Here is a 25117-nt window from a genome sequence, read left to right as displayed (position 1 = left end):
AATGACAAGGAACTCCCTGATGTCGGCGACCTCTACGCCTTCCTCATCACCCTACACACCGGCATGAACGTCAACCCCAGCTTCGTCCTGCCCGGCACCCCTCATGTTGGCTCTGTCGAAGCAGAAGTATCTGTGGAACCCGGTATTGCCAAGCCTGGTGTCTTCGAGGAGACCCGTGAGATGGTTCTTTACAGCACTTTCGACATCCCTCTGCTGCATGGCTGGATCCCACCACCTGGCTCGCCGCCTTATGCCGCCTTTGCTCGGTCTGCAAAGACCTTCGACGAGGCCTTGAACATCCAGTTCAGAGAGCAGGAGTTGGAAGACAAGCTGGAAACCACCGGCTTGACGCCCGACGAACAGCAGACGTACGAGGATATCGCTGTCATCAAACAGTTTCTGGAGGAGTATCCCACCCAGCTTACCGAGCACGGCTTGGAAGTCATGACCAGCTCCCTCAAGCCCGGCTCCGTCTCAATCCTTTTCAGAAACGACCACTTTACCACACTCTACAAGGAGCCCCGTACCGGAGTCCTCCTCACTCTCGTCACAGATGCCGGATATTCTTCTCACGACGAGATCATATGGGAAAGCCTGAAGGACGTAAGTGGTGCCGCGAGTGAGCTCTTCTCCGGCGACTTTAGACCTGTCGGAAGCAGTGGCAGTAGCGCCGCGCCTAATACCAGTTCCAACCCAACCAACGAAGACGCGTCGCAAGGCTGGCAGACGGTGCCATCACATGGTAGAGGCAACCAAGAGACTGGTACTATCGGTCACTCGACCACCTACGCGCCTCCGCCAGGACCTCCTCCCGGTCGTTCTACGCTCGCACCAGCATCCGACGAAGCCGCCGGGCTCCCACTGGAGCATCACAAGTCAACGGAACAGGAAGACCATGATCTTGCTCTTGCTCTGCAATTGCAGGAGGAGGAGGAAGACAACGAACGTCGCGAGGCTGCTGCTCGTCGACGTCGTGAGGACGAATTGTCTCGCCAATTTCTCGACCGCGAAGGCCAGAACACGCCTGATCGCCCACCTCGTACGTCATCTCCGCCAGACACCCCCGAGAATCGGCCTCAGGTTCCACCACGGCGCTCGAACCTAGCGACTCCTCAGCTGCGCGAACCTGCACCAAGCCCGTCTCTGGACGCACCTTACCTCCGGGGTCAAGAGGGTGCCGATGACCAACCGCCAAGCTACGAGCAGGCCGCCTCGGACCGTCCGTTTCGTCCACCAGGCTCGCATCCCAGGAACTCAAACCGACAGGGTGACGCGTTGGGAGCGCTGAATGCCATCACTGCGCAACAACGTGCGCAGAACATGAATGCTGGACTGTCACCCACTTACCCGTCTCGTAACCAGAGCAGCATGAGCGTCAACACAGCCGCGTCGGGCAACCTGGGCCAACGCAGGACAAGCAGCATCATGAACGCCAATGGTGGAACGCCGGCAAATAGAGTGAGGAGGGTTCAGAGTCAGAGCACCCCCGGTAGTGTCAGCGCTCCCATCTACGGCGCTCGTCCGAACAATCAGGCCCAGGCACCTCCTGGTAGTGGTGTCGCCGCCCAGGAGGAGAAGTGCACGGTCATGTAATGAATACGACGTTTTCGTTCTTGCATGGAGTTTTATCATGCATCTAGAGATACCCTTATATGCTTACATTTACGACTATTATAATTTTCGCGCTCTTTGTTTTCTTGTCACTACCCTTTTCTTTCTTTGTTCTCTTGTTTACCATCAAGAGCTCACATTACATGTGTCTACAATGCCTATAAGACAAATGGTTGAGCGATTCGCTACCGAGTATCTCACTCCAGAGCTAGCAAGCACGATTGTCCACATGTCAGTGTCGCCTTACTCGATGGAGTGATGGGTCGCATATATGACTGACTCAAGTATAGGCCAGCCGTGTCGAGGATGTCCCTTGGAGGTACTGTGCTGTAGCCGACTGCAGCTGCACTGCTCTATCATTGTTTCTGCCCTTATCTGTGCTTCCTGTGAGTAGATGTAGGTAGTTACTGTATATCTGACTTGAGTACCGTCGAATCCGTTATCCAACTCAAAGCTCGACCAATATCCGTCATTCCGATGAACGATCAATAGCTTGAGCGATGTGGAAGGATTATATCCCCCAAGCTTCCCCGCCGGAGCGTGACAAACAAGCGGCCAGCGGATAAGATAGCCATCTCACCCGTCTCTCTTTCCCCTCTAACCCCCACTTCCAGTAATTAGAGCTTCCATGGGTTCCGGCATACTGATCGCCTCACCTTGACACTCGTGAGCTAGCCTGATCTCGACTGCTCTTGCCGTGGTCTGTCTCCTCTCCCTGGGTTCTGTGTCCACAAGCTTGGGAAAGAAGCTTGCCGACGCTTGTTCGCTACTCAGTTTTTCCGCCGAATAAACTCCCGCTCGCCGGACTTCTTTCTTAGCTGGCGCCCAACCGCGGAGAAAGATGGTTGCACATGCGAAGACCAGAAAACAAATGCGCCCGCCGTGAAAATAGGCACTGGAGGCGACACGCCCTAGCACTTTCTTTTGCCTACTACGCTGCTAGCTCGATGCTTGTTGGGCAGTCACTGTACCGTGCATTGTACTTGCTCGTGGGACTGTACAGTACCTCACTAGCAGGTACTATACTACGTGAACGGCTTTAACGAGAGTTTAGGCAGAGTAAGGTAAGCTTCGGCTGGTGGGAAGATAAGTAGCTCCCATATATTATCTCGTCTTTCCTCTTGCCTCTTTTCTTCTCTTGCGTCTTCTCTGTTTGTGCCTTTGCCTCACTCCAAAGACCTGTCAAGATGTTGGCCAAGGCCCTCGTTCCTCTCTCCCTGCTGTCCTCTGCAGTCACGGCCGAGACTGTGCTCGGCGTGTACATGTTCCACCGTCACGGTGACCGTACATCCAAGTCGACACCTCCGGCCAACCTGACCGATCTGGGCTACTACGAGGTCCATACTTCGGGAGACTACTATCGTAGCCGCTACATCGCCGCGGACGCCACCAGCAAGATCCAGGGCATGAACACAGACATTGTCAAGCAGTCTCAGATTTCCGTTTCCGCACCTGCCGACACCGTCCTGCAGAACTCAGCGACCGGTTTCTTGCAGGGCCTCTACCCTCCGGTTGGAAACACTCTCGCTACTCAGACTCTGCGCAATGGCACCAATGTCACGACTCCCCTCAATGGCTACCAACTGATTCCTCTGTCTCTTGTCACCAGCGGCACCGGCAGTGAAGACAATGGGTGGCTGCAGTCTGCCAGCGGTTGCAATGCCGCCGTCACGAGCTCGAACAACTACTTCTATAGTACCGAGTACAACGAGTTGCTCAGCAGCACACAGGAGTTTTACGACAGCATTACTCCCGTAGTGAACCGCACGTTCAACGAGAGCCAGATGTCGTACAAGAATGCCTACTTGAGTGAGTTCTGCCCAAAGGGAGCTATAACACACAGGCAACAACACTAACACGATCCACAACTAGTCTACGATCTGATCAACGTCGCCGAAATCAACAACGCCTCGATCCAATCCGCATCTCTGATCACCAACGACAGCTTCCACCAGCTGCTGACTCTAGCCAACACGCACGAGTGGAATCTAGCCTACAACAGCAGCGACAACACGCGCGCGATAGCAGGCATGACGCTCGCCGCCCAAGTGGTCCAATTCCTGAACACAACCGCCACAAACCCCTCCAAAGCCAGCAAAATGGGCATCCAATTCGGCGCCTACGCCTCGTTCGCCTCCTTCTTCGGCCTCGCGAACCTGACGGCCGCGAACCCCGATTTCTACGGAATCGCAGACTACGCATCCTCGATGGCTTTCGAACTCGTCACCAATGCCTCGACCGCCGCACCCTCGGCAGACGAACTCAGCGTGCGCTTTATCTTCCACAACGGAACCGCGTCCGCCGACTCGGAGCCCCAGACTTACCCTCTGTTCGGCCGCACGGATCCGCTCGTTCCCTGGACGGACTTCGTGTCTGAAATGAACAAGTTCGCCGTCGGGTCCACGGAGCAGTGGTGCACCGTGTGTCAGAACAGCACGGGGACATGCGCCGCCTATGCTTCTTCGTCGTCGTCCGCGCCTTCTTCGGGCAGCAGCACGGCCAGCAGCAGCGAGAAAGGCAACGGACTCAGTCCGGCTGTCAACGGCGTCATCGGCGCTATGGTCACACTGGCCGTTATTCTGGGTCTCGAGGCCCTCGTGCTGCTCGCGGGCGGTTTCAGAGTCGTGAGGAAGAATGCTGGGAAGGGCGCTGTGACTGAGGTCGCTGGTGCTTCGCAGGGCAAGGCTTAATGGAGGGCGCTTGCATCTGAGGACTTGAGGGGCGCGTTGATGGACTGGGTGTCATGGATCCTGGATGAGAGCGAATGGCCAGACATGAGAGAAAACAAGAAGAAGAGGGACAAACAGAGAGGGAAGGGAAACCTGCTCGCCCTGTCATCTAAAGAGTCTGATGAGCACAGACAGACAGAATAGCCAGACCACGAACTACGTACGTGTAATGAATGAGTATGAAGACGAAAAAAAGAAACAAGAAACAAGAAGCTCGTAACTTAGATATGTAATTAAATGATCTATCTGCCTTGTTGGTCTATGTCTTCTCTCCATGAAATGTTTCTCCACGTAAGTGAAAGGTATGAACGCACAGCCCGAGGCACAGTGCAGTACGCAATGTCACCGTCCGCGAGACTATGCGTCGTATATATGGATGGTATACCGACTTTGACTTTGCAGCTTGACTCGAAGGTCTTGTGCGTATATGTATATGTATATGTACAGCCGAAGATGCGTACCAGTCCTCGCCATCCAGCTCGTCAAGAGTGTTACTTTTGTAAGTGGATAGGTATAGCTTTCATAGTACATGCAAGTATTGACAGCGAGTAGTGAAAGGTAACAAAAAAAACATTATGTATTCCATTCATCTAGTCCTTCTTGGGGTATATCAATCTCATCTCATCTTATCTCGGTAGTCAAAGAAGCCGTTTTGCGGTTTGGTTCCTCCATGCGGCTTGTAGGAAGCAAGCAAGCATGTACCGGACGCGCGCGCAGTGATTCTCAGGGTGCCTGCCCCTTTCCATCTATCAAACGCGAGTCCTGAGCCGCCTCGTCGGTCTTCCACTGTCGCTCACTCAAGTAGTAGAAGACGTGGAAACACTACTTGATCTCGAAATCGTCGTCGAGTACGACCTCCTGCTATGATAGTCTTCTGTATCTGCATCGCCATCGACGTTGGGTCCAGGCCTGGCGTCACCACTACTGCCAGAAGCGGCGAAAGGGGCAGTGAAGAACTTGATGCCGGGTGGCAGAGCGACCGACGATGCCCTACGGATCCAGAGTGCTTTTGCAGCTGCTGCGGCGGCGGTACCGGCTGCGGCGGCGGGAGTGGCTATCGAGAGGATCGAGTATTTGCGCCAGGAACCTTGGGTCGAACTTGGTTTTCGTGCATGTTCGTCTTGCTTGCAATTGTTGGTTATCTCTTCGATTTCTTCGTCTTCTGTTGTAGTTTCCGAGTCGAGGTCCGCCTCATCGTCATCGTCATCGTCTTCGGAGGCAGTGATCATTGTGTCTCGTCTTTTGGGCGCAAGAGTACGTGCTGCTGCAGAGGGCATCTCGGTGATGGCGGAGCCGAAGTCGGTGGTTTTGGTATCGGAGGTCAGCCAGTGGAGGACTATCACTGATAAAGTGACTGTTCGAACAATCAGTACTTGTCTCTGAGATAAGTTGTGGAAGACAGGTCTTACAATCGATATTGCATTGCACAAAACACAGCCACGCGACTTCGTGTCCTTTAGTCACGTAGAAGATGACGTTGTTCGTGATGCTCCACGCCAGGATGGCCAATGTGCCCATGAGACTCTTGCCGGCTAGGTTGCGCAACTTGTTCTTTCCTCGCGTACTTGCAGGAAGGGTAATCGCCACAGCCTCGACGTCCAAGTCCTTCTTTGTCTCGGTGATCTCGTCTGGCGCGGGTGATGATGAGCTACGGGGGAAGCCAGGCTCCGAAGACGAAGGTGGCTTCGTTACTTGCACGACTGATTCGCTTGTCGTCTTCGCTTTGGTGATCGAAGTCTTGAATTTCCCGACCACAGATTCGATTTTGGCGCGTACGTTGCAGATGCTTTCTCTTCGACCACTGAGGGCTGATCGCTGCTTGCTCTTTTGCAAGATTCGTATGAAAACTGCTGTCAAAGCCAGATTGACTGCAACTTCGTAGGCTTGGAGAGGCGCAACAACGTTAGGGGGTAGACCCTTCATGCATCTTCCAGTGGTGGTGTTCATGTAATACACTGGATTGAGGCATGTCCAGACTGACAAAGCGACAACAGAGACGCAGACGAAGCTCATGCTGATCCACCAGACAGGATCATCTCGGCGGCGAGGACAATGGATGTTGGCAATATGAGCACGCTCGATGAGAAAAAGTTGCATGGCTAGCTTTCCTGCAAAGAGGAAAGCCATGCAAGCGTACACGCTATTTCGGCATCGATCCAGTGTGCTGACTCCTGCGAACACCATAGATATCGATGATATACTGAATGCAATCGCGATAATGTAGGCAGACAGCACCAGTAGTCGTATGTACGTCATGTGTCGTATAGAATTGAACGTCAGTCGTCGACATCGACGAACTATTTGTTGTACTGTTAGTTTGTAACTTTGCAAACAGAGATGATACGATAAGAAATGTGACGACTCACAGAATAATACTGTGATTAGTAAAAGTGGCAAGATGGTTAGAAAACTGAATATCAGCCGTGGACGTGTGCGCAAGCGCTTCCATTGTGGCACAGGCTTGTCTGAGTAGTGGTGGTTATGGTCCAATGCTCGGACTTCGAGCAGATAGGCGGTCGTATCATCAAGGAGTTTTATAAATGGCTTCTTCCTGGCCAGTGAAGGCGGTATGAGTGCGGGCATGATGTGGAGTTTGTGGCGTAGGATGTGGCGATCAGCCTAGAGAGCGTGCACTTGTCGTCCGTCTTACACTCCACCACTAGATTCTGGTGTCGACCACTTTGCAGGATATTCAACGAAGAAAAGATGAAGCAAGATTACTGATGGATACCATCCTGGAGTGTATGAGGATGAAGAGTCCACAATGGAAAGTAGGTCCTGCCGATCTACGACCCATACAGAAATGCTAGTAGTGGTTCACATCATCGTAGACATTTTACTGATCTAGCATGTGTAGAGACCGTTCTCTCGTAGGCTGGAAGTAGAGCCATAGAGTCCAGAAGGGCTCTGGCCAACACCGTTGGTTGACATCAGAGACATCTCAAACGGTCGACCACGCGAACCGTCACTGCATTGGGCTTCGAAAGCTGTTGCGAGGCTTAGCGACGATATAGATGAAATACGGCGAGTGAAGATCTCAAATAAATGGTTTACTTACTGTGGTGATAAAAAGTATCAACCGAGGGAGGGTTAGGGACTAAGGTTGATGGAGTGTCGGACGATCGCTTCATGACGCACAGCTGGACGTCCACCTCATTGCTCACTTACATGTGCAGCATCCTCACCATCAGTACTGTAATCAGCTTGGCTGACACAGATGCGCAGAAAGTTGACCATTGAAATGATCTTGATGATGCATCCAAGTGCAAGATAGGCCCTTCTTACAAGGCAGAAGCGTGGACGTCCAAGCAAGCCACCAATGGAAGTCGGAGTTATTGCACAAGAGGCCATTCGGCGAGCACAGGAGCATAAGCGGCCACAAAACGGCCGGCTTGACGTGTTTCAGCACAGTATCGAGATTTGCATATCGCATCGACATCTTATGCCTGGCTAAGCGCATAAATATGGGTTCTTCGCAAAAAGACGGGGATGGAATTGTTCAAGTCACATGTATGGTAAGCCAGAGCGAACGGGCTGGTGATTGAACGGCCAATCGCTCTTGGAACCTGGCACTTTGGCAACAACCGAGATTTGGCGTCTTATGGCGTTCTTGATCACGACTGCATGGAAAATCCAGTAGAAGAAAAAGCACGTATATCTAACTGACACGAATTGGAAAGCTTTGCGATGGTTGCCACGATCTTTCGCATTCAAGTTTGATGTGCTACTGACGTACAAGTTTATATATGTATAGATGAGTAGAGGAGGCTCGATGAGAGCACAATGATATATCTCTGATTCCAAAACGCCACGCTGTTGACCCATGTTATGCCACCAAGCCCTGATACATTCCACCTACGCAATCTATTGCGTTCTGCCCAGGCTCTGGAGGTTTACCAGCTCGAAATATCTGCCCCTCCTGGCTAATAGCTCGTTATGCGTACCGTTTTCCACAATCTTACCGGCATCAAACACGTAAATCATGTCAGCTTTCTGGATGGTACTCAGTCTGTGGGCTACGGCAATAGTTGTACGTCCTTTGGCAGCCTTGTCCAACGCTGCTTGGACAACCTTCTCAGACTCCGAGTCGAGAGCCGAAGTAGCCTCGTCGAGAAGCAAGACCTTGGGTTGACGAAGAAGTGCCCGGGCAATGGCGATACGCTGCTTCTGACCTCCAGACAGCATGCTGCCCTTGCTTCCAACGACAGTATTCATGGCATCAGGCAAGGACATCACAAAGTCGTAGATGTTTGCATCTTTGCAAGCCTTGATAACTTCCTCTTCGGGAACATCGCCACGATCGGCGCCGAGAAGAATGTTCTCGCGGACGGTACCTTGATACAAGGTAGGTTCCTGACTGACCAGAGCGATGTGAGAACGATAGTCGGCAATATTCAGCGACGAAACTTCTCTGCCGTCAAGGTAAACGCCGCCAACCAGAGGATCATAGAACCTCTCGAGCAGTGCAATCGTAGTAGATTTGCCGCACCCACTCGCACCAACCAACGCAACGTATTGGCCAGGCTTGACGGTCAAATTGAGCCCGCGAAGGACAGGTTGCTCGGGTCTAGTTGGATATCTGAAATGGACGTCTCGGAACTCAATATGACCATCCACATGGGACAGCTTCTCTCCATCCTGACTCCAGTTGTCAATTGTAGGTTGACGGTCGAATAACGTCTTGAGTTCGTGCGCTGCGTGCTTAGCTTTGCCCATGTCAGGGGCAAACGAAAAAATTGTGCCTGCAGATTGAGCTCCAAACACAACGGCCATGAAACACAGAAAGAATTGGAAGACATTGTACTCCCTGCTACCAAGAAGAGTTCCTCCGTACCAGAATCCCAAAGCCATGCAAAGGAACATGAATGACTGAGACGCCGCATAAAGTAAGGATGACCTGAGAATAGAGGCCAATGACGTTTTTTGCTGACCGGCGAGTTGTTCGCGATAGTTTTGGTGGACATCGTCCTCTCTGGTCAAGGAAGCGACCGTACGGATGGCCGAGGTAGCTTCACATGCATAACTTGCCGACTTCTCATATGCCTTTTTCGACACTGATTGGAAACGAGCCAGCAGCCAGAACCGGAGAAAGCCACATGCTAGCACGATTGGGACAGTAGAGATACACACTAGTGCTAGCTTCCAGCCGACTGCCAAAGAAACAACGAATCCAGCGATCAAGGTCGTCAGAACAGTCAGAATCGTGCCTAGTGTGACACCAGACATGCCGGCTAGGTGAGTGGTTTCGGTGGAGAGGAATGAAGTCAGCGCACCGGCTGTGTTTTCTTCCTTGTCAAAGTATGCGATATCTTGTCGTAGCATGTAGCGGAATGCCTGCAGACGAGCCTTGTGGACGAGTTTCTCTGAGCAAATCGCGAATGCCGCGCCATGAATTAGGAAGCTCAGGAGTTGAACAATGGCCAGCATGAAGTACATCCACGCCCAGAAATTGGCTTGATGTCGAAGCTCACCGTATTGACTCGGAGGGAGAGACAAAGCAGTGACGGACTTTGCGAAAAAGACAGCTGATGTTGGGTTTCCTCCGCCAGCTAGAATTGAGAACAAGAGTCCAATGCACATATAGATCCAGTCAGGTTTGTTGAAGCTGGCAACAAGTCTGATCAATGTGAAGAGGGAGTATCTGTGGTTTTCCTCCGACTTTTTGTTCTGGAGGGCCATACTTGACACAGACTTGCCAGTTTGTGTCCGTCCGAGCTTGAGGTCGGCAGGGTCTTCTTCAAATTCCTTGCCACTTCGGCTGGTTGGGACCCTCTCCAGCAGATTCGCGTCTTTCTCCTCGAGGATTGGAATGTCCTTTTCGTCTTTGTTTTCGGTCTCAGCAGCGATGCGCTGAGCCTCGACCAAGTTGTAATAAGCATCTTTCTTTTCTATCAGTTCATTGTGTGTGCCTTGTTCGACGATGCGTCCTTGACTCATCACAACGATATTGTCGGCATCCTTGATGGTAGAAAGACGATGAGCGATGACAATTGTAGTTCTTCCCTGAGCAGCTTTGTCGAGAGCTGCTTGGACAACTCCCTCACTCTTGGTATCCAGCGCAGACGTTGCTTCGTCCAACAGTAGAATCTTTGGATCGCTGACCATGGCTCGCGCGATAGCGATACGTTGTTTTTGACCACCAGACAGCAGGAAGCCCCTTTCGCCAACGTTAGTCTCATAGCCTTCTGGGAGACCTGAGATAAAGTCATGCGCGTTGGCCTGCATTGCTGCATCCTCTATAAGCGCTCGGATTTCCTCCTCGGGTTTGGACTCGTGGACAGTGCCGATCAATCCGTGTCGAATATTACCGTAAATTGTGGTAGCAAAAAGTGTAGGTTCTTGGCTGACAAGAGAAACGTTCTGGCGAAGCCAACGGAGGTTGAGAGTTGAAACATCGTGGCCGTCCAGGAAGACAGTTCCGCCGACCGGATCGTAAAAGCGTTCAACCAGACCGACGATGGTGCTCTTACCAGAACCAGAAGCACCAACCAAGGCGGTGGTCTTTCCGGCGGGAATGAGAAGGCTGACGTCTTCCATGACGACGACCTCAGGGCGAGAGGGGTAGATGTGACGAATGTTGCGCAATTCCACGGTACCGTCAACATCCTTCAGAACCTCTCCCTCCTCGGATTTAGGATCGAGAGGGGAGACACGATCGATTGTGGCATAGATCTTGATGGCTGCGGCGACACCGGTAGTGAATGCTTGTATGTTGGGCGCAACGTTACCAAGAGAGAAGGCACCAATCATGATAGACATCATGATAGTAATGACATCGCCCACGTTGACAACTCCGTCCACGAGATATCGAGAACCCATCCAGAAAGCGAGAGAGTAGTTCAAGAAAACGTAGCACATCAGGAAGCCAATCATGGATCCAACGAGGATTTTCATCATGCGTCCAGATTTCTCAGCTTTTGCGAGATGCAAGTCATACTGACGAGCGAGTTTTTCCTGAGTACCAAAAGCGGTCGCATTTCTGATGGAGCTGATGACTTCTTCGGCAACGGTGCCACCCTCAGCGTATGCTGCGAGTGAAGCCTTGTTGTATTTGACGATGAATCCACCCATCGAGCCCATAGTGATGACAATGGCAAAAATGGTGGATGTAAGGATCAAAGTGAGCTTCCAGTACTTAATGAAACTGATAATGAAGGCGGTTACGAATGTGGCAAGAGCGGTCATTGTCAGACCGACCTTCTCGGAAATACCGTCCTGAATAAGATTTGTGTCTGCGGTGATTCTGGTGGTAATCTCGCCAGCGCCCAGCTGATCGAAGAAAGCAATGTTCTGGCGTAAGATGGCAGCAAGAAACTCCTCACGGATCTTGCCCGCGATGTGTTCTCCTGTGTATAGGAAGCCTGCTGTCGCCATGTAAATGAAGACGAACTCTCCAATGGCGAGGTAGACGAAGTAAAGAGCATATCGGCTCAATTCATGATTGAAGTGAGCTTCCGTGACACCTCCTTGGAAATACTGCGTAAACGTGGTCGTCAATCCGCCGAAAACGACAGTCATCAGCGGCAGCAGAGCACCACCGACGACTGAGCCAAAGGACGCAGCGGCCATGATGTACATATCATTTCGAGTCGCATAGCGGTATAACGAGAGATAGTTTACTGATACCGGCGGAACGTCTAGTTGTCTCTTGATGACTGCCTTCTCATGCTCGGGCAGGTGTGCGTAGGGATCTTCTTTCTTCTCCTCGTCATCTTGCTTCTCACCCTTTTTTGCTTTCTTGCTCTTCTTGGTTTTCTTCTTCATACCCTCGTTCACTAGTGGTACCACTGGCGCTGGTGCCATTCCAGGCACCAACGATGCCTGGCCGAGTTGTGTTTTCTCATTGTCAGTCACTGACAGTTTTGCTACTTCTGGTTCCTCTGTGCTAGAAGAGCCAGTAGACGACTGGGTGCGATGACCGGGCATGATGCCCATTGTTGATTAATCAAAAGTGGGATGGGCGAAATGCGGGGCGCTCGAGATCCAGGACACGCACAGGTCGTGTACAGTATGTGCGCCGTGGCGGGCGAAGATCGAATGAACCTCAGTCAGTATTGTGGGGGTGGCGAAGGATACCTTAGCTTAGTTGAACTGGATATTCAGGAAAGGAAAGAAAGATCTTGATGCCTATAAAAAATGACCCGCGTCAAGGCAACACAATTCAACAAAGGAAACCCCTTGATGCGACTGCTATGTGTGTGAACATATTAATTCTCTGGGAGACGGCTATACTTTATCACTTGCAGTAACCCTGAGATCCGGGTGTTTGAGTATCCGACGGACTTTTTACTTAGTACGGAGTAGCGTTGTCAAGCGTTGATGCTTAAAACCCGAAACTCCGGTGGCCGCCTGTACAATAATGGTCACCGGCCGAGCAAGACATACAGTACTGTACCTTACAGCAGTAAGGATAGCTCAACGAACTGACTAACGGAGATGGGTTCGTCAGTCGGGCCCGACATGGTAATTGCATTCATTGGATGAATCACAGAAGGATTTGACTACAGGCAAACAATTTTGCCTACCTAGTTGTGTTGACTCACAGCAGGATCCTGAGGGTGTGGCGCACAGCTACAGTAGCTCTATTCCCATTACTCGTTTCGTGTATCTATACTCTGAAGCATGATCGTCAACGAGATACATTACCTGTCAGCCAGATCGAATAGATGACTGCAGTGCTTCTGGATCGAGAGAAGACTGCGACTGATGTCAGCCAACGCCTCGATAGATGAAATGTGACACTTCTCCACTGCAGAAAGCCACGCTGCGGTTAGAATAGAGTCGAACCATGTTTGTGTGGATATTGCCCCTCACTTCGCTTGAACCTGAATCTTTATCTAAAGTACTGTACCTACCTTAATCTTGACGCCATACGAGGTACGAGAAGGATAGATGCTGGTGCTTGTTTACCCTGTGCTCTCGGCGCACGGACTTTAGTGGCGGCCTCGCGCACCGTTCTGTCGCACTCATCGATGACTACAGTACCTACCTTACCTGATGCTATATACTGGACCTGGCGCAAGAATACGTAAGTTATGACGAAGCATGGTTTTTTTTTTGTAGATTGATATAACACATTCTACCGTAGAGCTCCTACAGCATGATTCCGTCAACCTGAAAAAGCGTTAAACAGGGAGAAACCGTGCGCTGATCCACAACGTACCTACCTACCTACTTTAACATATCGCGGTCCGTGTAGCTGACAGGGTGTGAGCGGTGCCCCCTATTAGGCAGCCAATTTCTGGTCCTGTACAGCATCATAGCTCCCGAACGTTCTCTCACTGCTGACTCGTGAAAAATCCTTCGTGCTGTGTAGACACTAAAGGAGATTAATACAGGAACGCAAATAGAATGGACCCACAAGTCTGTGGCTTTTCATAGGACAGCAGAAGAGTAAGGTAGGCAATGGAAAAGAGGATTTAGTCGGCACTAAAGGTCTTGCTATGAGTAAAGTAGTACATGTGAGCTATTGGTTGTTGAGCTCCAACTGCATGCGTAAGAAGCGTGGCTATGCTGGCGGATGTTGTCTTGCTAATTTTACAGCCTTTTGCAAAGGTTTGCAAAGGACGATAATTGTACAGGTTTGAATGAAAGAATTAGATCGAATCTCGTCTCGTCGTGAATCGCGTAAATGGTGGTCGTGCTGGGTGGCTTGGGTTTGTTGACTGTCTTATCGACTGCACATATAGTAGCCAGACTATAAAGCGTTGGACAGAATATCTGCAATCTCAGCAGCAGTTCCTAATGCGCCGACAGCAAATCCAGCCATCTCTTTCGAGGCAAGCCTATCGTCAGGAGTAAGCTTGTACTCGCCCCAATCCTCAGATGACGTCCGTATGCTCGGGAGTCCAGAGTCGACCCGAACGGCAGGCTCAGATATGTCATCACGAAGATCAAAAGCATGAGGATCACCTATCAGAGAAGCACCGATTGGAGCCGGCTCACTCACACTCGAGAACATAGACTGGACTCGTCGAGCAGGCAATGGTGCGGTTTTGGTCGATATGGTGGGCTTAGAGTACACCGTGATGGGCGCGTTGTAATTCATGAACAACTTCTCGCCTGCACAGCTGAATGCGAGGGTTATACGCAGTTCATAAGAGCGAGAGATGTTGTAGGTGGAAAAAGTTGGAATCAGGCGAGACGGAGCGGTAGAGCTGGACGGAAGGTGAAATGTCCGCGACATTGCATCAAGAGATTGTCCAGATACTAGACTTTGCTCCTTGGCAGAAGCTTCTACGACAGTAGTAAGATGCTTCAAGTCGGATGCAATCGGCGAATGCACGGGCGATGCTTGTTCGCCTTCCCACATGGGCAACGTCATGTGCAGTAGACCATGGGCTTGAACATCCGTCCAAGCAGCTTCGGTCCAATGATCTGTGTGCATCTTCATCATGCCACGAGTGCGTACTTGGGTTATGTGTTTCATCTTAATTTCAACCTTGTCGATCTGAATATCAGGAAACTGCACCCGAGGTCGGCTCTTCTTCCCTTTACCGTTCGAGGCTGTTGTGGGATCAACGCGCTCCATGATCAACACAAGGCGCATCTTTTCGCCAACGTGGAGGTAAGTAGGCACCTTGAGTGCCATATGGAATGTGACCTCTGGTAGGCGCGAGGAGCTGAAGGCGTTCTTCCATTTTTCCTTGAAAGTAAGCTTGCCCTTTTCTCGCGCCGAGATCTCTGGTAGCAGCCGCATAGTCTGGACAGTCATGCGCTGCGCAATCTTGCGTTTGGTACGTTTCAATAGCTCAAAGTCCTCCTCTGTCATGGAGCAGGCGCTCTGCAGCCAGAAAGGCCTGGTATCGAAACGAAAGGGTTCCAGCTGCTCAGACGCCCCGTCGTCGATCGAAGGTACATCTCGAGATCCGACGGCGGTAATGCAGTATTCCACATAGCATTCGGATTTGGTCAAGACTCCACGAGGACCGGCTCTGAAGGTTGGCGGTAGAGGGTGTCCAGCCTCGTGCTGGAAATTGTCTTTCTGCTTTCCCCAGTCGTACGTCCAATATGACTTGAAGATGCCGTCCTTTGTGGTGGGAATGTTCGTAACTTTCTGCACGTCCAGGGGAATGGGTAACGCGAAGGGTACAAGTCTGCAATTTTGTCCGACTGGGACCGCATGAACGTTGAGCTCTAATTCGTGCAACTGGTACAAGAGCGGTGCTCTCGCGCGGTATACGTTTTTGGTATCACTGCTTTTCTCGACGGTTTTAGTCTTGGCACGACTCTCGAGAATGAGATGTGTCTTGGAAACATCAACATCGTCGGCGGCCAGGTAGATGTGCCCGGTGATGGTGTCGCCAGGGCGAAAAGGCCTTCGCGGAGTGTCCAGTTCGAGCTTCATGTTCCAATGCCGGCAGCGACTAAGGTCGGTAAATGAGAAGTGAACATCGGGGTAGAAAATGGCTCTGCCCCCATGTTGGAGGCAGCTTGTGGGGTTTTGTATGCAATGGCGTTATTGCAAGGATAGGTGCATGAAATATGTGCATGATCTGAAACTCAGGCGGAGGCTGTGAAGGCACTGCCTGATCTGGGCTTCACCGCTACCCAGCGCCAATCATCAAGGCGTACGACACTGCGGTCCCACTACTGGGAAAGTGGTTCTTATATGATGACGACGTCGTGCCGTTGTCTACTGGCTGCCTATGGACTTCCTGTATGGCTATAGCCACGATTACTTGCCTGGCAGAATCCTGTTGTTCGAGGGGATGACCTGGACTGTTATTGGGGCCATCGTGAGGCGACCCGCAGCCAGCAGCCCAAGTACTTGTACGACACATGATCTCGAGAAAAGAAGATCTACCATATGATGCAGGGCGTCCAGCGTTGCATTCATTCGCCGTTGAAGCTGCGGTATCCTACCTGCTGTGAGCTGTACTCGATCCTACAGGTCGCAGCCACCTCCCTCACACTACACTACTTGATTCAGCTTCCCGTTCTCTTACACACGAGGAGAGCAAGCCGTCGCGAGATTGCGCAGAGCTGCAGGTAGAGTCGAATTAGGATCAACGTTTGACCGGCTATATGCCGCGGCGATAAAGAGCAAAAAGGTGACGGGTGCGGGCTTGTTTCGCGTGCCTCGGTTCCCCACACTTCTACCCCAGAAAGCTGGATAAAAGAGACCGAGGGGGGCGGCGGCCATTGAAAGCTTGAGGAGGGTGAGAGCAGAAGCTTACCTCAGGTTGGTGGAGTAAAGGCGTTCCATACTCGCAAGGGACCTCGGTCTATCTTTCAAAGGATCATTGATGCTGGTTATAACGGAATTGCCATCGTTTGTTGCTGAGCTTCTCTATCCATTCCGTCCTCCTTGATCCGGCATTCGCTTTGCTGTTCATATCTATTGTACCATTCGCACCGATACCATGTCACAGCAAAAGAAGAACGACTTCTCGCAGAACCTCATGGTTGATTCTGCTCCTCAGCCAAAGGCGTCAGAAAAGATCCCTCTGATTGCGAAGATACATGTGAGCGAGCGAGCGCTAAAGACCATCGACATCGTAAGACATTGCTAGTTGAGATTTATGCGATTCGTCACTGTCGGCTCACCGTCGTTGCAGGTCGAGAAGTTCGTCGAGGAAGAATGTATCCCTGCAGATGCTGTCTTTGAGCAGCAGCTCGGCGAGGGCACAGAGAAGCGCTTCAATGCTCACCCTCCGATAATTGAGGACCTGAAGAAGCGGGCCAAGGAATTGGGTCTCTGGAACATGTTCCTGCCTAAGAACCATTTCAAGGAAGGAGCCGGTTTCAGCAACTTGGAGTATGGACTGATGGCTGAGTATCTCGGCAAGAGCAGGACCGCCAGCGAGGTATTTATGATCTACTAGTGACGATATGTTGGGACTGTATACTGACCCTGTCAAGGCGTGCAATTGTGCAGCTCCTGATACCGGTAACATGGAGGTTCTGGCAAAGTATGGAAACCAGGCGCAGAAGGACAGATGGTTAAAGCCTCTGCTTGAGGGTCACATCCGATCGGCATTTCTCATGACCGAGCCAGACGTTGCGTCAAGCGATGCAACCAACATCATCTTGAACATCAGCAAGGAGGGAAATGAATACGTCTTGAATGGATCGGTGAGTCAAGTGCCTGCTTTTTTCCGAAAAGTATGTTACATTGATCGCTGACTGTTTCTGGTCCTACAGAAATGGTGGTCCTCCGGTGCCGGCGATCGGCGATGCCAGATCTACATCACCATGGGCAAATCCGACCCGAGCAACGCAGACCCGTACAGACAGCAATCCGTCGTTCTGGTTCCCGCAGACACACCTGGAATTACGATCCACCGCATGCTCGGAGTATTCGGGTACGACGACGCGCCTCACGGCCACGGGCACATCTCGTTCGACAATGTGCGAGTGCCGGTGGAGAACATGGTTCTGGGAGAAGGCAAAGGCTTCGAGATCATCCAGGGCCGACTCGGACCGGGGCGCATCCACCACGCCATGAGAAGCATAGGCGCGGCAGAGAAGGCGCTCGAGCTGTTCCTTGCTCGTCTGAACGACCCACGCAAGACGGCATTCGGCAAGATGCTTCACGAGCACGGTGTCATGCTCGAGCGAGTAGCAAAGTCGAGAGTGGAGATCGACGCCGCTCGCCTCGCGGTGCTCAACGCAGCCATCACCATTGACGCCAAAGACGCCAAATTTGCACTCAAAGAGATTGCCGAGGCCAAGGTGCTCGTGCCGACCATGGCGCTGACGGTCATCGACCGAGCGATTCAGGCATATGGTGGTGCGGGAGTCAGCCAGGACACGCCGTTGGCGAACATGTACGCTCAGGGGCGGACGATGCGCATCGTCGACGGCCCCGACGAGGTGCACCTGCTTCAGCTAGGAAGAAACGAGAACAAGAGGGGCCAGTTCTTGCTGGACAGGACGGAATGGCAGAAGGCCAAGAGCAAGGAGCTGGCCAAGAAGTACGGGCTCACGCCGAGGGATGTGTTGCAGCTGAACCGGGTGGCCCAGGGCAAGAGCAAGCTCTGATTCTGTAGTTGGAACGCAGGCAATGATTCATGGCTTCACGGGTGCTGAGCGAGGGAGATAGGCAGTGGGTAAGATGGATAGATCTAGTTCTACCGTTACTCGTCTGTTCTGAATCTTTCTCCGTCCGATTTGATTCTCAGCTTGTGTTTATGTTCCGGGCTCAATCTCCGCCTCCGACTCCAAACTCGCGCTGCACCTCGACGATCCTGACACCTCTCTTTTCGGCAATCATGCCCATGAGTTGCTCGGCTATGTCTTTGACGTCGTTGTACTGCTGTAGCTGCTGGACGTAGGCTTTGATCCTGTTGCTCGCGAGCTCGACCGCTATCGCCGCCCGGACGTCGGGGGAGGAACGAGGAGGAGGAGAGGAGGAGATGGGGGGTGCGGTGCCGCAATTATCGTCATGGTCATCATCATCATGCTTTTTCGTCGTCGTATCGAGTACATCAGAGACCAAGCCATCTCTTTCGACGGTCAGACTCTCGAGGTTGGTGGAGAGGACATGTCGACGCGCGCGCAGGGCTCTGAGGCGAACCGTACGAGGGTCATGGCCATCGTCGTCGTTGGTTTTATCATCGTGTGGCTGCGCAGTGGTGGTTGAAGATGCCGACGGTGAGGTCATTGATCTTGCTTGCGTAGTGTGGTATGTGGTGTCACATTGTAGCCGCCGTGAGTATCCAGGTGTTGGGATGAACGGGTGTTTATCGGTGGCTTCAGCTGTCTGATGGATGGCAGAAGCAGAGCGGAAGAGGAAGGAGAAGAAGACGAAGAAGACGAGACAAAGCGGTGGTGTTGATTCCAGGTAGAGATTAGATTGTGCCAGATAAGATGCGGGAGATAAGATGAATCAATGAGATGGTTTCAGGTCTGGGTCTGTGTGTTTTGGATCTATGTATCTTCGTACCGATCATAGATGTTGCGAGTCACGCGCCCAGCCGGCGTGGCAGTCGTCTGATTAATTGTACGCGACGCGATTCGTTGGCAGATGGGGAAGTCGCCGTCTCCTGATATCTGCCCTCTGCCATGCTGTACATTATTCATGAGGCCGAGATTATTATCTTGTTATTGTTGCTGTGATTGTCGCAAGAACAGTCTGACGATGATCGCGCTGTCCTGTCTCTGAGTGCAAGAAGATATAGATATATGACACGATATCGTCTGGACGGGGCTTATATAAGATCTTGTATGGGAAGAGTGAGTTTGCCAAAAACAATCGCTTCCGCCTTCTCCGCCGCCGCCTCCTCCCTCTTCTTCATCTCCGCCTCATCATCCACGACCATGGCTACCCGATCACTGTCATGTCTCTCCACATTAGCGGTCCTCGCCACGACTGCGCGGGCACATGGACATCATCCAGAGACCATCCCTGAGGGGTCCGCCATCTCTGCAGAGCCGATAGTAGGTTGATTCGCCGCTCCTTCCCCCTTCGGAGTCTCGGCTGGTGCTGACACTTTGTCTCCAGGACTCGATATTATGGATCCACATCCTCATCCAGATGGTCGCCTGGGGCATCGTCTTTCCCGCTGGAATGGTGCTGGGAATAGTGCGTAGTCGACTCCACGTGCCTGTGCAGATCTTCGGTACCGTGCTGGCTGTTGTTGGTTACTTTCTCGGTCACGCCCACAAGGGTCGCCAGTTCGCCCATCCGAATGCCCACGCCTCGTTTGCCACCTGGCTTATGCTCATGCTCATTGCCCAGATCGGCCTGGGAGTCTACCTGAAGCTGCACATCGCGCGCGGCTTCATGGGCAAGATCAGGAATGTTCTGGTTGTTGTCCACGGAGTGCTGGGCAAGGCTATGCCCGTCGCTGCCTGGGTGCAGATGCTGTTCGGAGGAATCGTCAGTCTCGGCTTCTGCAGGGGAGAAGGCGATCACACGGGCCAATGTCTGGCTCATTTCATCATGGGATCTGCTTTCATCGCATATGGAATCCTTCTCACCATCGCCCTGCTCGTCGGTCAGCTCTGGATCAGGCGCACCGGCCGCTCGCAGGAGTTCTTTGATTCCGTAGTCATCGCCGCCTGGGGTTGCGTCAACACCTTCACCGAGCACCGCTGGGGCGGCCCCTGGGTCCACAACGATCTTCAACACACGAGCATGGGTATCATCTGGTGGTGCGCCGGTCTTGCTGGAGTTTGGCTGAGCAGAGACAAGCACGGTCGCCCCAAGCGCAACTTCATTCCCGGTTTCGTCATCTTGCTCACCGGATGGGCCATGTCTGGACATCCTCAGGCTCTTCCTCTGAGCACCATGGTCCACACCATTTTCGGCTATACTCTGATGGCTGCCGGTCTGGCCAGGATCATCGAAGTCAGCTTTATTCTGAGCGACAGGATTTCCATCACTGAAGACGGCGAGGAGCAAAACAGTTTCCAGTTCATCGCCCCCTTTTTGCTCTACGCCTCTGGATTCTTGTTCATGGGCGCCACCGAGGAGCAGATGCAGTTGTTGAGCGATGCCGGCGTCACTCACGTCGCTTACATTCTGATTCTCTACTCTATTGCCTTTCTCCTGTTCCTGCGTGAGTATCTTCCTTTCTGTCCTTGATCCCCCGCACAACAACCACTAATCGCGAATTCAATACAGTCGTCAACATGCTTCTCCGCCTCTACACCTACTATGCCGACTCGGACGCCAACAGCAAGCCCGTCGACCCAGAGTACTCGCAGCTGAACGGCCACGCATCAAACGGCCGACCGGTGAACGGCGGCCATCACTCACAGATGCCCAGCCAGCAAGACGCGGCCATCAGAGACGCAGAGGAGTTTGAGCTCGATGGACTCATGACGGACGACGAAGACGAGGTCGTGGCGCACAAGCACCAGCCGAACGGCAACGCGCCGCGGTTGGCGTAGTTTTACTTGTGAATGCAAAACGAAGACGTAAATGTTTGCCATTCAGACTTGTTTGTCGCGGGGTTCCGCGCTTTTCTATATCAAAACAAGCAAATCAGAGCTTTTTTCTTTATCATGTCCCTCATGTTCACATCAGGGATGGCGTTTCACGTTTCATCTGCCTCCTTGCTGTTCTCCTGTGATGATGAGACAAAGTGAGATTCTCACATCACTGGCGTAGCAATTGGAATTGACATGTTGTTACTGACTATCATACTTTTGGGCCCAGACTCGAATTCACTATCAACACCATCGCATAAGCATTCATAGCTCTCTACAAGCCGAGAAAGCCCTCGCTATAACCCTCCCTTTCCTCGCACTAGATACCTCTCAACCCCCAATGAAAGCTCAAGCTCAAGCTCAGTCCCTCTTGCTTCCCGCTTGACCACCACCGCTCAACATCTCAGGTCTAAACCACAAGACCCAAACCCTCCAAGCCAACGGCGGAACCAACGACGCCACAGCATTCCACGCCACGAACGGCGTGAACCCACCCTGCTCTCCCATCCCCATCAACCCTTCTTTCCCCATCCCACTCACCGACCCCCCCGACGACGACGACGACGAAACCTCCAAAGCATGCCCCACAAGCACAGGAATCAACAAGACCTCGCCCAGCCCGAGCAGCACATACGCGATGCGTCGCCCCTCGATGACGTCCTTTCTGCGTCCGCCCTCGTCGTCTCGGAGACCGAGGAGCAGAGGCGGCGTCAGGGCGCCTATGACTACTCCGGCGAAGAGGCGGGCTAGGAGGATGGTGAGGGGGTTGATGGTCGAGGGGTCGGAGACCAGGTAGGGCAGGATTGAGCGGGGGGAGATGAGCAGGGGCAGGGTGAAGGTGTTTGCGAGGGCTTCTAGGGCGAAGGCGCGGAGGAGCGTTTTGGACATTTTCTTCTTCTGACTTGTTCCTTCTTCTTCTTGTTGTTGTTGTGTGTTGGTTGAGAAGTTTGGAGTTCGGTTGTTTTGGTTGGGGTTTGGTTGAGGATAGATGGTCGATGTTGTTATCCTTTGGACTGTTCGTGTGGACCCTATGGAGGATCAAGAATGCTCGTCTTTATTGGAGGTGCTCTCAGAGATGTTCGATGAGTCTGGATTATCCCCGATTCTCAATTATATGTTATGAAGATTATCCAAGACGGTAGCCATCTATCGCAGGTAGCTTGATATCGTCGTCTGTTTAGATACCTTCTATTCATACCTCACTTTAGGTACTTTGTGCCAATAATATCATGACCACTACTACTAATCGACCCTTTACCAGAACTCGACACTGTACGGACATCATGACGTCACGTGGTTGTCTGATCATCCAAAGTAGGTAGGTATCCACCAGACATGTCTTTCTCATAACCTGATTCTGTTTTTTCTGTTCTGTTGCGTGTCATGCTTCGGAGGTCTGCAAAGGTATCAAAGGGCTATATATCTAGGACCAAAAGTGTGATGGTGAGGGATAAGGAAAGGATGTGCATTAGTAGCTTCACCTGTGCACTATATCCCCACTGAGTATTAGACTCATTGTGTTCATCATGTATACGATTACTTACGAGACGTGGAGAGCATATCTGGGTACAGTACCTATCTTCGTTGTAATCACCAAGTACTCGTTGAGTGTCTTTACTATGAACGCCTAACATGTTTGATATACTGCCGTCGAGTCTTTTCTATGTCAAAGGAATTTCTGAAATACTCGACTTTCGGTTCCATGACCAAGTAGTAGACCGCCCATTTTGTGTTCAATGAAGAACATGTGAATATGCACCTACAGCTTCGCTTGCCATCAGAGTGCTTCCGTAACAAAGAATGCAATTATGTGATGTGGCCTTACGACAGTCGAGCTCCCAAGGAGATAGTCTGATGCAGCTATCTGCGTCCCTTGCTTCCTTCCGAGGAATTTGTGCATACAAGTATGAGGCTGAACGAGGCACAGAAACACCATCATCGTCATTGATAGATCAAGTCCTGCGGACGATTGACTGGCATACAGATCAGAAACGACAGACCCAGTCCCGAGGTTGCATGTGAGATTTACAGGTCATCATCGTACGTGCATGCATTTGCTCTTGCTCTTCGGCTGGTCACATACCAGTGCTGTGAGGATATCCGCACGTCAGTGGCAGTGGAAACAACCCAGAAGCACATTTGTCTGCAAAGAAGCGCAACCTCTTGCTCCTGCTAGCTAGTCTTTGCGAGGCAAGAGATGTACGATTATCAAGAGGAACCCACAACGGGACCATTCGGCTCTTCGCAAACATGCTATGGGGAAAGACTCCGAAAAGTCTCGCGGTTGTTACACTGCAGCATAGCAATCGATCGAGGACATATGTGGGGTGATCATATATCTTGTTGAACCAATGGAGCCCTCGCCGCGAGAAAGCGTGTTGACCAATCGGTTGGCTGGACGCGTCGTTCGCTCATATGCAGACATGCGACTGAAACCCGCGTGTGCTAGATTACGTGCATCTTGCATAAACAGCCTCTTCGACGACGTCTGAATCGTAGAACACGGGTAGAGAAGATCGAAAGCAATGGAAGAAATTTACCGTTCCAACCATCTCAAGAATATTGAATCTGGCTTGGTCCGGACGTCTTTGCGCATGCTACCAGGCTCTTGCTTTCACTGGAGAGATGACCCAACGAGTCAGTTCACCCTGTATAAGCAGTAATATCACATGCTGCAGCAAAACAACTTCTTGAGGTTGATGCAGCATAGTGGATATCTCATCAAGGTCACCTCATCATCCGTGTGACTGCATCGGAGGGGTAAGACACCTCATACAGTCCATGTCAGGTCGTCGTCGACACCCAACGCCGTCCCTCCAGATGCTGCCGACAGCGAACGAATCTCGATTACACCGCTCCAGCCGTACCAGAAAACAATGGTGAAGATAAAGGGAGGATCTACAACACTACTAAGTGGTTGATCATTGATCCCACCCTTTCCTCCATGTTGTGATCTCGACACGGGGATCTGGAGTTCCACGCGGGGTAGATGGCCAAATATAGGCGATCCCCGGGCTGGCAATGGGCTACTTGAGGGGTCATAGTTCGGTTGTGGTATGCGCAACCTTGATGACCGTCAATGTCAAGTAAAGGAAAAATATCGACTAGATCATGACCTCGATACAGGCTCATCGGCATGCTCAATTCCTATCGATCATCGTTTGTAGATAAGATATGTCGAGAAGAATGTCACTTGGCGCGAACTTACTACAATAACGGTACCACGAGAAGCTGAGGTAACAAGTGAGACAGCGAGGAACTCTGTTACCGTTCATAGAATCATCATGTTGTGTCTTGGCTTGCGGCTGTGTACTTCCTGAGACATTGGCTGGTGGAGGCGGCCGCAGCTACCTAGGTGAACTACTATATGCAGATTACACGATAGCGTGCCTCCTCTTACTCACCGATGGGAACCTGAAAGTTTTGTGGTGTCAGCTTGACATCTGGCGCTCGCGCGGATCCGCATAGTGCGCAACAAAGCAGTGGGCAAAGGACGAGAATGAGGAGAAACCCTCGCGCTGGTGTGGCGCGAATCGCGCATCTACTTCGGGTCGCGTGCAGTCGACGGAGGTGACCCTTTCCACCGCATATGCTCTACTTCGGCGTTGAATCGGGATGCCCAGAACGTCGAATCATTGCTATGGATCACAGGGCATGGCGGTGTGATTCGACTATGTATAAGACAAATTTGAAAAAAAAGCTAGGCACTTTGGCATATGACAGACTAGTGGGCGATTTGACTCGTACTTACTCCGTGGTCATGCATAGCCACAAACTCGACTTTCAATCAGACCCGATCATTTCAAGCAGCCACGGTCGAGAAGATGCTTTACAGTGATACCTAGGCCTAACGCAAACCGGTACAGAACTTTGACTTTCGCGACGACTAACGACAT

At 51.7% G+C, this 25117-nt stretch overlaps 7 protein-coding genes across 7 annotated transcripts; 3 read left to right on the top strand and 4 right to left on the bottom strand.

Moving 5' to 3' along the window:
- Nucleotides 1-2798: 2798 nt before the first annotated feature.
- AAFC00_000031 (uncharacterized protein) lies at nucleotides 2799-4301 on the top strand (the record flags this gene model as incomplete). Its single annotated transcript, XM_069342708.1, has 2 exons — nucleotides 2799-3420; nucleotides 3484-4301. The coding sequence occupies 2 exons, from the start codon at nucleotides 2799-2801 to the stop codon at nucleotides 4299-4301; spliced, it is 1440 nt and encodes a 479-aa protein (XP_069196204.1).
- An 836-nt stretch (nucleotides 4302-5137) lies between these two features.
- Nucleotides 5138-6596, bottom strand: AAFC00_000030 (uncharacterized protein; the record flags this gene model as incomplete). Its single annotated transcript, XM_069342604.1, has 2 exons — nucleotides 5138-5694; nucleotides 5750-6596. The coding sequence occupies 2 exons, from the start codon at nucleotides 6594-6596 to the stop codon at nucleotides 5138-5140; spliced, it is 1404 nt and encodes a 467-aa protein (XP_069196203.1).
- Nucleotides 6597-8204: 1608 nt separating this feature from the next.
- Nucleotides 8205-12275, bottom strand: AAFC00_000029 (uncharacterized protein; the record flags this gene model as incomplete). Its single annotated transcript, XM_069342479.1, has 1 exon — nucleotides 8205-12275. The coding sequence occupies one exon, from the start codon at nucleotides 12273-12275 to the stop codon at nucleotides 8205-8207; it is 4071 nt and encodes a 1356-aa protein (XP_069196202.1).
- Nucleotides 12276-14037: 1762 nt separating this feature from the next.
- Nucleotides 14038-15687, bottom strand: AAFC00_000028 (uncharacterized protein; the record flags this gene model as incomplete). Its single annotated transcript, XM_069342360.1, has 1 exon — nucleotides 14038-15687. One exon carries the CDS (start codon nucleotides 15685-15687, stop codon nucleotides 14038-14040), a length of 1650 nt encoding a protein of 549 aa, XP_069196201.1.
- A 1018-nt stretch (nucleotides 15688-16705) lies between these two features.
- AAFC00_000027 (uncharacterized protein) lies at nucleotides 16706-18326 on the top strand (the record flags this gene model as incomplete). The annotated part of the gene is made up of 4 exons (XM_069342252.1): nucleotides 16706-16840; nucleotides 16901-17149; nucleotides 17205-17417; nucleotides 17487-18326. 4 exons carry the CDS (start codon nucleotides 16706-16708, stop codon nucleotides 18324-18326), a joined length of 1437 nt encoding a protein of 478 aa, XP_069196200.1.
- A 160-nt stretch (nucleotides 18327-18486) lies between these two features.
- Nucleotides 18487-18948, bottom strand: AAFC00_000026 (uncharacterized protein; the record flags this gene model as incomplete). The annotated part of the gene is made up of 1 exon (XM_069342137.1): nucleotides 18487-18948. The coding sequence occupies one exon, from the start codon at nucleotides 18946-18948 to the stop codon at nucleotides 18487-18489; it is 462 nt and encodes a 153-aa protein (XP_069196199.1).
- A 656-nt stretch (nucleotides 18949-19604) lies between these two features.
- Nucleotides 19605-21182, top strand: AAFC00_000025 (uncharacterized protein; the record flags this gene model as incomplete). Its single annotated transcript, XM_069342031.1, has 3 exons — nucleotides 19605-19724; nucleotides 19789-20848; nucleotides 20914-21182. The coding sequence occupies 3 exons, from the start codon at nucleotides 19605-19607 to the stop codon at nucleotides 21180-21182; spliced, it is 1449 nt and encodes a 482-aa protein (XP_069196198.1).
- Nucleotides 21183-25117: the final 3935 nt, after the last annotated feature.

Source organism: Neodothiora populina, assembly GCF_041146345.1.
Source record: "Neodothiora populina strain CPC 39397 chromosome Unknown canker_contig_1, whole genome shotgun sequence".
In the NCBI taxonomy this organism is placed as follows: domain Eukaryota; kingdom Fungi; phylum Ascomycota; class Dothideomycetes; order Dothideales; family Dothioraceae; genus Neodothiora; species Neodothiora populina.
This window is presented reverse-complemented; position numbering and strand designations above follow the sequence as displayed.